Here is a 12,354-nt window from a genome sequence, read left to right on the forward strand (position 1 = left end):
ATCTCCAATATTACTGTCACCAGTGTGAGTTACTTGAGTGACATCTCCATTAGGTAATAAGGTTGTCCTAGGCTTAGAGGGAGCAACTACAGAAGTCTTAGTAAGCAAGATAGCATCTGACACCATATGATTAGTTGCTCCAGTATCAATAATCCATTCTTGTGGACTAGTAGATGCTAAGAGAGCAGTGCTAATACCTGTCCCATTTTCTTGAGCAGAGGAAGTTGAATTGTTCAGAATCTGCATTATCTGATCATACTATTCTTTAGTGAAAGGAAAAGCACTTCCTTGAGCCTGTGGAGAGGAACCTGTGTAAGGTCCTTATACTTGTATAGAGGAGGATCCTACTAGAGCTTGAGGAATAGAATAACCTTGTGCCTGATTCATGGCTTGAGAATACTCCACTCCTTGAGTCATGGTCTGTTGAGGATTTTGATATGCAGGCAAATGAGGCATTGGTGTTTGCTAAGAAACCTGGTTTGACGCATGATTGGAGTACATAGGCATATTGTATCCAGGTTCGACCATTGCATTATAAGCCCCAACCCCCCCCCCCCCTTTCTTTTTGAATTTATAATCTGATGGATAACCTATTATTTTGAAGTAGTTTTCTTTACTGTGGCCCTTCATTTTGCAAAACTCACACTGAATGTTGTAGTTCTTTCTAAATTTTGGATTGAAACTAGGTTTAGCACTATATAGTGCAGTTGAATCATAAGGATGTGTATTTACATTAGGTGAAGCTCCTAAAATACCAGCAGAAGCAGCTACAACTCTTTGGCTTTCATCACTCATTAGCATGGCATATGCTTGATTTACTGAAGAAAGTGGCTTCATCATAAGTATTTGACTATGAGCTTGAGAGTAAAAGTCATTCAAGCCCATTAGAAACTGATACACCTTTTGCTTTCGTAGATGTACAATAAACTCCTTTGTCTTAATAGAATCACAGTCAGGAGTGGGTATACCAGACTCAGATTCATCCCAAAAGTCCATGAGCCTTGAATAATAGACAGAGATAGAGGAAGTACCTTGACTTAGGGTAGCAATTTACTTGTGCAAATTGTAGCAACGAGTATCATTCACTTTGTCAAACCTCTCTTGTAAATCTGTCCACACCTTCTGTGCACTAGTGGCATAAGCAATACTACTGATTAAGGCTGGTGCAACTGAGTTCATCAGCCATGACAACACAATTGCATTGCATCGTTCCCATTGATACCAATACTTCTCAAAAAATCGCTCTTTTGGCCACCTGCCATCAACAATACCTAGTTTATTGCGGCGAAGTAATGCAATACGCATAGATCGATACCACAAGGAGTAATTATCAGTGCCAGTCAGCTGGAATGAAATCAATGAAATTCCACTTGTGTCGCCCGGAGCTAGGTATAGAGGGTGAGTGACTGCAATTGTAACACCTTCCTCAAATTCATCATCGGAGGATGCATGTGATGCATTTTCAGCTGTGACAGTTGCATTTTTATGTTCTAAATCATTAATCGCCATTGTTGAGTACTTTGGGCTTCGAATCAGAAAAATGAGATCTCAATTGTTTGAGACTGCAGAGAAGAAGACAAAGTAGAGGAGAAGACAGGGGATCGATTTGCGAGCTTCGATTCAGAGCTCTAGCTCTGATACCATGCTGAAATGGAGCTTTGAGAAAAGATGGAAACCCTAACTAACGAGGGAGAAGAGAAAAGAGAAGAGAAGCATGAAGATGAATGCAACAGAAGTGAGAAATGATTGCTTTGTTTTTCATTACTTGTAGAAGTTGTATATATACAAGACTTTACTAACTACTCTAACCACCTCAAACCAATCACATGTATCATTAACTAACTAACTAATACATTAATTTGGTAATATATGAATAGACTAAACTACCCCAGTGTTCAAGTTACACCTTTTGTCTCAACACCCTCTCTTATAAAAAGAGTCTTTCTTTCACTTTTGGGAGACATTAAAAAAATACACATCTTACTGCACATCTTTACACACTAGACACATCTTGAAAAGTTTTTAACACATTACAAAATATCACAAAAAAAAGAGCAGCTAGAGCCCATAAAGACATCCCTAACAGTCTCTCTTTGCCGAGGAAAGTTTTAGACAAAAGTTTCAGAGTTCTTCCTTGGTTCGAAAAGTTAGTTTTCACGGTTTGCAGTTCCTCCGCACTAAGGCGCCTACTGGTTTGTTGTTCTTGTTGAAAGAAGATCGATGAGTTGTTAACATTTCGGAATTTTCTCTGTTGCCTTGTTAAAGTTTGTCGTGAACTAGGTACTTTTCTTTACCACGTAATACTTAAATATATTCTTGAATGCAAAATCATGAAGTTATGAGCTTTGTTTATTGTTTTCAGCACTTCTGCAATTTATTTATTTTTACCATGTCGAAACCGTCTTCTCTTTGTTTGAGCATACTAGTTTAGCTTATCTCGTGAATACAAAGCTCGATTAGTTAATGCTACAAAAGATCTGAATTTTTTAAGTTCAAAGCATGTTTCTGATTGTTGCCCAGCTCTTCCAGTTATATTTGTGAATTATTAGCTTGCCTCCTTTACACATGTATGAATCTAGTTATTTGGAGAAAATAGCTTTAGAGTTTTTTTTGGTTAAGATTCATGTAGGTTAGATTTGTAATTGTTATCTCCATCTTTAACTTGTTCCAATATTCAAGTATTGAGTTCATTTAGTTTCTCTTGCATAGATGTTGTAAAGATAGAGATTAAAAGGAAAAAAATAAAGTTAAATATAGAATTTAATTAAAATAAAGTTCCTTAGAAGCATAGTTTAACTCACTGTTTAAGTAAGTTTCATAAGTATTAAGGTTTAATGTGCATTCTCGTCTAAACTTAAGTGAAAATGGTCACCCGCTCAGTCAAGGCTCTTAAGATCAATTTCAACTATCCAAAATAATACTTTGATTAGGTATAATGCATAGCCTTTGAAATAGAAATGGAGTTCAAACTACCAAGAAGTGTAGATATGATTCCGTCATCCACATAGGAATTTTGTTTAATATATTAGCTTTCTTTTCTGTCTTTAACTACTTTCATATTTTCTTAAGAGTTTCTGTTAAGTAGCATAGAGTCTCGTTTCAAACATCATCTGAAATAAAATATTTGATTTGGTATATTCTGATGTTTGTGATCCAATAGAAATAGAATCGATTGGCAGTAATAAATATTTTGTTACTTTTATTGAGGATGCTTCACAAAAATTATGGGTGTCTACCTTAAAAACCAAAGATCAGGTGTTTCAAATTTTTCATAAGTTTTATGCTCTAGTAGAAAGGGAGATATGACAAAAGCTAAATCGTCTCTGAAGTGTCAATGGAGGTGAGTACACTTCAAGATCATTTTAAGAGTATTGTTCAAGTCATAGAATCTAACATGAAAAGATAGCTCCTGGAACCCCCACGGCACAATGGCATAGCCGAAAGGATGAACCGCACCATTATTAAGAAGGTGAGATTCATGCTTAGGATGGTTAAACTGCCTAAGTTATTCTGGGGTGAAGCAGTTCAAATAGCATATTTCCTGATCAATATGAGTCCATCAGTTTCATTGGCGTTTGGCTTCCCATAGATAGTTTGGACCAACATTGTAACGTCTCAACCGATCATTTTGAGAATATTAGCCTCGATCCCTTATTTATTGCTCCCTCTATTTTATTTTGTGGTTATGTGACTTGCCGGTGCGCTTGGTATCAGGTTCGGGAGAGTTTCGGAATATAATGGGATACATCGTCCCTAAATTAGAAGTTTAGGTTGTAGGAGTTAGTTGTAGTTTGACTTATATGAAGACGACTCTGGAATAAAGTTTTGGCAGTTCCACTAGCTCCGTATGGTGATTTGAGTCTTAGGAGCATGTTTAGATGTTGAATTTGGAGGTTCGTAGGTCATTTCGGCGTTAATTGGCGAAAGTTGAAAAGTTGGAAGATTTTGGAATGTTTGACCGAGAGTAGACTTTTTGATATCGGGGTGAGATTTCGATTCTCGAAGTTGTAGTAGGTCCGTAATGTCAATTATGACTTGTGTGCAAAATTTAGTATCAATCAGAGTTGTTTTGGTATGAATCGCCGTCGGGTTTGGAAATTGGAAGTTTATAAGTTCATTAGGCATAAATTGGGGCAAGATTCGTATTTTTGATGTTGTTTGATGTGATTTTTGGCCTCGAGTCGGTCTGTTATGTATTTTGGAACTTGTTGGTATATTCTGACGGGGTCCTGGGAGGCCCGGGTGTGATTTAGATTGATATCGGAATAAAATTTAGACATGTGCAAATGTTGAAGCTCCCAGTTCTGGTGTCACCGCACCTGTGGAGGGTTTGGCCGCATGTGTGGACTCACATAAGCGAGCTTTGAATCGCAGAGGCGAAGCTGGCCTTGCCCGGCTGTGGTCACAGAAGCGCCAGTGGTCGTAAGTGCGACATTTCATACGCTGAAGCACAAACACAGGTGCACTTAGGGTGTTCGCAGAAGCAAGATTTCTGAGCCTAAGTGAGGGCCGCACCTGCGATGATTTTCCGCAGGTGCGCAGCCGCATATGCGGCAATATAGTCGCAGGTGCGATATAACTGGGCAGAAAAGTGGAAACATCGAGGATTTCATTTCATTTTTTATTTTGGGACTTGGAGAGCTCGGATTGAGGAGCGATTTTGAGAGATTTTATGTGGAAGTGTTGGGTTAAGGATTTTTGACTCATTTTTAATTAATTCCCGTGTATCTACTCTTAATTATACCTTTTAATTAGGGATTTGGGTTGAAAGATTTGGGAGAAATTGGAGGAAACTTCTTAGGCTGAATTTTGGGGATTTGAGCGAGATTTTGGTATCAGATTTGTGTAATTCTTGTTTGGTTGCACTCGATATCGAATGGGTTTTCGAATTTTTTAAATTTGGTCGGGTTCCAAGATGTGGGCTCGGGTAGACTTTTTGGAGTGATTATTCAATTCTTAGCTAAGATCATTATTTTATTATTTAAATTAATTTCTTATAGTTATATTTATACAATGATATTATTTTGGCTTGATTCGAGCCGTTTAGAGTTGGAAAATCGAAGGAAAGGCCTTATAACTGATTGATTGAGCGTGGTTTGAGGTAAGTAACTTGTCTAACTTTGTGTGGGAAAAATTTTCCTTAGGATTTAGTATTTTTGTAATAAGTTTTTAAATGTGAAGGTCGTGTACGCAAGGTGACAAGTGCGCACACGAGCTAAATGTTGCAATTCCGGTCTTTGCTATGTAGTTTCCTTTTCATGCCTTAATTGGGTTACTTTAGCACGTTATAATCATCATGTTTATCCTAATTTCACATGTCTAGTTGTCTTATCTCCTATTTGCAACTTGTATCACATTTTTAGTTGAATTACTTGTTTTTCTTGATTTATGTATCCATTACTTAACTGTGGAACTCTTTACTTGTTTTGGCTTGTGTGGTTTCTCAGTCTTCTCTTTATGATCGTATCAGAGAGCGCCAGTATGACGACCCCCATCTTCTTGTCCTCAAGGACACGGTTCAGCAAGGCGATGCCAAGGAGGTCACTATTGGAGATGATGGTGTATTACGGATGCAAGGCAGGCTATGTGTGCCCAATGTAGATGGCTTGTGGGAGTTGATTCTACAGGAGGTTCACAGTTCGCGATACTCCATTCATCCAGGTACCGCGAAGATGTATAAGGACCTGAGGCAACATTATTGGTGGAGGAGAAGGAAGAAGGACATAGTGGAGTATGTATCTCAGTGCCTAAATTGCCAACAGGTGAAGTATGAGCATTAGTAGCCAGGTGGAATGCTTCAGAAGCTAGAGATTCCGAAGTGGAAATGGGAGCGGATTACTATGGATTTTTTTGTTGGGCTCCCACAGACTCAGAGGAAGTTCGATGCAGTTTGGGTGATTGTGTATAGATTGACAAAGTCATATCATTTCATCCCAGTAGTGACTACTTACTCTTCGGAGCAGCTGGTTCAGATTTACATTGGCGAGATTGTCAGGCTTCATGACGTGCCAGTATCTATCATCTCGGATCGAGGTACGTAGCTTACATCATGGTTCTGTAGTGTCGTACAACATGAGTTAGGTACTCGGGTGGAGTTGAGTACAACATTTCACCCTCAGACGGACGGACAGTCTGAGCGCACTATTCAGATATTGGAAGATATGCTTTGTGCGTGTGTGATGGAGTTTGAGGGTTCTTGGGATCCATTCTTGCCGCTTGAGGAGTTTGACTACAACAACAGTTATCAGTCAAGCATTCAGATGGCCCCGTATGAGGCTTTGTATGGTAGGCAGTGCCGGTCTCCGGTGGGTTGGTTTGAGCCGGGTGAGGCAAGACTCTTTGGTACAGACTTGGTTCACGATGCTTTGGAAAAGGTTAAATTGATTCAGGATTGACTTCGTAGAGCCCAATCTAGACAGAAGAGTTATGCGGATCGGAAGGTTCGTGACGTTACATTCATGGTTGGGGAGCGGGTCTTGCTCTGGGTTTTGCCCAAGAAGGGTGTTATGAGGTTCGGGAAGAAGGGCAAGCTGAGCCCTAGGCATATCGGACCTTTTGAGATTCTTGAGAGGGTTAGAGAAGTGGCCTACAGACTTACACAACCACTTAGTCTAGCTGCAGTTCATCAAATATTCCATGTTTCTATGCTATGGAAGTATCACGGGTGATCCGTCTCATGTGTTAGACTTTAGCTCAGTCTAGTTGGACAATGATCTATCTTATGTTGAGGAGCCGGTGGCCATTTTGGACAGGCAGGTCCGAAAGTTGAGGTTGAAGAACATTGCTTCAGTTAAAGTCCAGTGGAAGGGTCAGCCAGTCGAGGAGGTGACTTGGGAGACCGAGCATGATATTCATAGTTGTTATCCTCATCTATTCACCACTTCAGGTATGTCTCTGTACTCGTCCGAGTACGAACGTTTGTTTTAAGGGGGAGGATGTAACGGCCTGGTTGGTCGTTTTGAGAATATTAGCCCCGATCCCCTATTTATAGCTCCCTGTATTTTATTTTGTGGTTATGTGACTTGTCTCAGTGCTTAGTTTTGGGTTCGGGAGAGTTTCAGAGTAGAAAGAGACAAATAGTCCCTAAATTGGAAGTTTAAGTCATAGGAGTTTACCGTAGTGTTTCTTGTATGAAGATAACTCCGGAATGGGGTTTTAGCGATTTTAACAGCTCCGTATTGATTTGGAGGTCTGTAGGTCATTTCGGCGTTAATTGGAGAAAGTTGGAAGATTCTGGAAAGTTTGACCGGGAGTGGACTTTTTGATATCGGGGTTGAATTTTGATTCTGGAAGTTGGAGTAGGTCTGTAATGTCAATTATGACCTGTGTGCAAAATTTAGTGTCAATCGGGGTTGTTTTGGTATGAATCGGTGCCGGGTTCGGAAATTGGAAGCTCATAAGTTCATTAGGCTTGAATTGGGATATAATTTATGTTTTTGATGTTGTCTGATATGATTTGTCTCCTCGAGTCGGTTTGTTATGTGTTTTGGAACTTGTTGGTATATTTGGACGGGGTCCCAAGGACCCCGGGTGTGATTCGGAACGATATCGGAACAAAATTTAGACTTGTGCAAATGCTAAAGCTCCTAGTTTTGGTGTCACCGCACCTGCGGAGGGTTTGGCCGTAGGTGCGGACTCGTATAAGCAAGATTTGAATCGCAGAGGTGAAGCTTACCTTGCCCAGCTGTGGTCGCAGAAGCGAGATAATTTCCGCAGAAATGGCTTCGCTTTTGCGATGGCTAGTGCGTAGAAACTCCAGTGGTCGCAGGTGCGACATTTCATCCACTGAAGTGCAAGCGTAGGTGCGCTTAGGGTGTCCGCAGAAGCGGGATTTCTGGGCCTAAGTGAGGGCCGCACATGCGATGATGTTTTCGCATGTGCGGAGCCGCATATGTGGCAGTAAGGTCGTAGGTGCGACATAACTAGGCAAAAAAAGGGAGAATTTGTGGGTTTGATTTCATTTTCATTTTGGGACTTTGATAGCTCGGATTGAGGCAAGAGTTGGAGGGATTTTTAGAGGAAGTCTTGGGGTAAGGATTCCTGACTCGTTTTTGATTAATTCCCATGTATCTACTATTAATTACACCTTTTAATTAGAGATTTGGGTTGAAAATTTTAGGAAAACTTGGAGAAAACTTCTTAGGCCGAACTTTGGGGATTTGAGCAAGATTTTGGTATCGGATTTGTGTAATTCTTGTATGGTTAGACTCGATATCGAATGAGTATTCGAATTTTATAATTTTGGTCGGGTTCTGAGACGTGGGCCCAGGTCGACTTTTTGGAGCGATATTTCAATTCTTAGCTAAGATCATTATTTATTATATTTATAGTATAAAATTATTTTTGCTAGATTTGAACCGTTCAGAGTTGAAAAATAGAGGAAAATGCCTTCTAATTGATTGATTAAGCGTGGTTTGAGGTAAGTCACTTATCTAACCTTGTGTGAGAAAAATTTCCCTTAGGATTTGTTATTTTTGTGATAATTTGTGATATGTGAAGGTCGTGTACGCAAGGTAAGGAGTGCGTACACGGGCTAAATGTTAAAATTTCGGTCTTTGCTATGTAGTTTCCTTTTCATGCCTTAATTGGGTTACTTTAGCACGTTATAGTCATCATGTTTAGCTTAATTTTACATGTCTGCTTGTCTTATCTCCTATTTAGAACTTGTATTACATGTTTCTTGATTTCTGTATTCATTACTTAACTGTGGAACTCTTTACCTGAAATCTCTTGTTGTTGAGTTTGGTGTTGAATTGCAAGGCCGTGGTTCTTTTGAGGCAGGGTGAAAGTTATGAAATATCATTTACTTAGTTGTTTTGTCTTGGCTTTTGTGTTATTTTTGAAGTGATTATTTGGTTGTTTGCACGAGGTTTCTGTCGTGTTGTTGTTATTGCTACATGACATTTCTGTCGTGTTGTTGTTATTGTTGCACGAGGTTTCTGCCATGCGGCCATTATGGTTGCACGCGATTTCTGTCATGCCATTGTGATTATTGATACGCATGCGGTGGTATAAGGTCTGGGTGTTGAAACGCATGCGGTGAGATAAGGTGGGCTTGATACGCGTGGCTAGTTGGGGAACTACTAGAAGACATGCGGTGCGATAAGGTGGGCTAAAACACGGGATGCTACTTCGGGAAAATGATTTTCAAAACCAAATATGAAGGCTCCCGCAATGATATAAATAAATATTGTGATTTGTTTTTACGATTTGGGACAACGATGCGGTACCTCAGGAGTGCCCCTATTGATCTTCTTTATTTGTTGTATTGTTTGGTTCTTGTTTCCTTAACATGTAAAATTCTTATTTTCCTTTCGTGTTGCATTAGCTTGTCCTTGATTCTGTGTTGTTATTTCCTGTAAATTCTTTATTATTCACTTCCTAGTCATTTTTATTATATCATTATATCTTCTGTCTTGTTTCTTATTATCTCCAGTAGGGAATTGACCCGACCTCGTCACTACTCTACCGAGGTTAGGCTTAGCACTTACTAGGTACCGTTGTGGTATACTCATACTACGTTTCTGCACATGTTTTGTTCAGATCCAAGTACATCGTATCAGCCTCGGTATTAGTGTGCTATGTTGCTGCTTGGAGACTTTAAGGTACACATGCCCGCGTCCGCAGGCCTAGAAGTCCCTTTCTACCCTATTTTCCTTATTTATTTATGTTTCTAATAGACAATGATGTATATGATTATTCAGCATTGTATCTAGATCTTGTGACTTATATCTCACCGGGTTTTGGGACATTGTACGTATTGAGCTTATAGTCTATTAATGAAATTGTTAAAGTTTTGAAATTTTACGTTTTTATTTGATATTTTCGCATATTGTTAGGCTTATCAAGTCTTAGAAACTAGGTGTCATCACGACAATCTACAGAGGGGATTTCTGTTTGTGATAAACACGGGTGTGTCCTACTCGCATTTGAAGGTATTCGGTTGCAGAGCTTTTGCACATGTACCAAAGGAGTAGAGAACAAAGTTAGATAATAAATATGTTCCCTGTATATTCATCGGATTTGGAGATGAAGAGTTCGGATACAGATTGTGGGATCTTGTAAAGAAGAAGGTCATCAGAAGCAGAGATGTAGTCTTCCGAGAAAGTGAAGTTTGAACTGTTGATGATATGTCAGAGAAGGTCAAGAAAAATAATGGTATAGTCCTTAACCTTGTTATCATTCCTTCTACTTCTAACTATCCCACAAGTGCAGAAAATACGACCGACGATGTTGCAGAGAAGGGCCAGCAACCTGATGAGGTTGCTGAGCAGGGGGAGCAACTTGATAATGACATCGAGCAAGTGGATTACCCTACTCAGGAAGAAGAACAACTTCAACCTCTATGAATATCTGAAAGGCCAAGGGTATAGTCATGAAGGTACCCTTCCATAGAGTATGTCCTCATTAGTGATGAAGGAGAGCCATAAAGTCTTAAGGAGGTTTTGTCCCATCCAGAAAAGAACCAGTGGATGAAAGTCATGCAAGAAGAGATGGAATCTCTATAGAAAAATGACACGTACAATATGGTTGAACTTACAAAGGGTAAAAGATCACTCAAATACAAATGGGTCTTTAAATTCAAGAAAGATGAAAATGGAAAGTTGGTCAGGTACAAAGCTCGATTGGTGGTTAAAGCTTCGAACATATGAAATGTATTGATTTTGACAAAATTTTCTCATCTATTATCAAAATGAATTCTATCTGAACGATCTTGTGCTTATCAGCTAGCCTAGATCTTGAAGTGGAGTAGTTGGATGTGAAAACTATATTTTCGCACAGATATTTAGAAGAGAAGATTTATATGGAGTAGCCAGAAGGATTGGAAGTAGCTGGAAAGAAACACATAGTGTGCAAATTGAATAAGAGTCCTTATGGTTTAAAGCAGGCACCAAGGCAGTGGTACATGAAGTTTGACTCATTCATGAAAATTCAAACATACACAAAGACATTTTCATATTCATGTGTATACTTCAAAAGATTTTTTGATAACAACTTTATAAGTTTGTTATTGTATATGGGTGACATGTTAATTATAGGACAAGACAAGGAGATGGTTGCAAAGTTGAAGGGAGATATGTTCAATTTATTTGATATGAAGAACTTGGGCTCATCACAACAAATTTTGGGGATGAAGATTGTTTGAGAGTGAATATGCAGAAAGTTATGGCTATCTCAAGAGAAGTACATTGAGCGCATATTGGAATGCTTCAACATGAAGATTAACCCGGTTAGTACATCTCTTGATGGTCATCTAAAATTAAGCAAGAAGATGTGTCCTACAACAAAGGAGGATAAAGAGAGCATGGCTAGAGTTCCTGATTCTTCAGCAATCGGAAACATGATGTATGTTATGGTATGTACCAGGCTAGATATTGCTCATGCAGTTGGTGTTGTTAGCAGGTTCCTTGAAAATTCAAAAAAGAATACTAGGAAGCAATAAAGTGGATACTCTGGTACCGGAGAGGTACCTTTGAAGATTGTTTGTGTTTAGGAGGATCTAATCCAATCTTGAAGGGTTACACGGATGATGATATAGCAGGTGATCTTGATAATCGTAAATCTACTAATGGATACATGTTCACATTTTCATGGGGAGCTTTATCAAGGCAGTCAAAGTTGCAGAAGCGTGTTACACTCTCTACAACTGAAGCAGAGTATATTGTCGCTACCGAAGCTGGCAAGGAGATGATAATGCTGAAATGTTTTCTTTAAGAAATTGGATTGCACCATAAGGAATATATAGTCTATTGTGACAGTTAAAGTGCAATAGACTAGAGCAAAAATACCATGGATCATGCAAGAACAAAGCATATCGACGTGCGATATCACTAGATTCGAGAAAAAATAGAGGACATATCTATACAGGTTAGGAAGATCCCTACAAGTGAGAATTCTTAATATATATGCTAACCAAGGTGGCACCAAGAGACAAGTTCTAGTTATGTAAAGAACTTGTCGGTAAATATTCAAACTAGAAGCCCGATATTACCTCCTTTTGGCGAATGAGTCTAGAAGGGGAGATTATTAGGGTCTATACCCATTTGATAAGAAAAAGAAAAAAATTAAAAATAAAGATTATAGGCATGTACCTATAAACTAAAGACTTGGCTTGTAACGACCTGACCGGTCATTTTGAGTTCTAGCGCGTCGTTCGACGGTTTGAAGCCTTGAGTAGCTTCACTTTATGTATTATGACTTGTACGCGTGTTCGGGGTAGAATTTTGGGAAGCTTAGAGTTGATTCAGAAGGGAAATTCTCAATTCGGAAGCTTTAAGTTGGAAGAGATAACCATGATTTGACTTTTGAGTAAACAACCTCGGAATCGGAATTTAAAGGTTCCCATAGGTTCGT

The 12,354-nt window shown here is 39.2% G+C and overlaps 1 protein-coding gene across 1 annotated transcript; it reads right to left on the reverse strand.

Annotated features, from left to right (window-relative positions):
* Positions 1-465: 465 nt before the first annotated feature.
* LOC107793519 (uncharacterized) lies at positions 466-1,509 on the reverse strand. The gene is made up of 2 exons (XM_075228906.1): positions 1,055-1,509; positions 466-1,000 (listed from the first exon to the last, which is right to left on the reverse strand). Exons 1-2 carry the CDS (start codon positions 1,507-1,509, stop codon positions 466-468), a joined length of 990 nt encoding a protein of 329 aa, XP_075085007.1.
* Positions 1,510-12,354: the final 10,845 nt, after the last annotated feature.

Source organism: Nicotiana tabacum, chromosome 13 (assembly GCF_000715075.1).
Source record: "Nicotiana tabacum cultivar K326 chromosome 13, ASM71507v2, whole genome shotgun sequence".
Lineage (NCBI taxonomy): Eukaryota > Viridiplantae > Streptophyta > Magnoliopsida > Solanales > Solanaceae > Nicotiana > Nicotiana tabacum.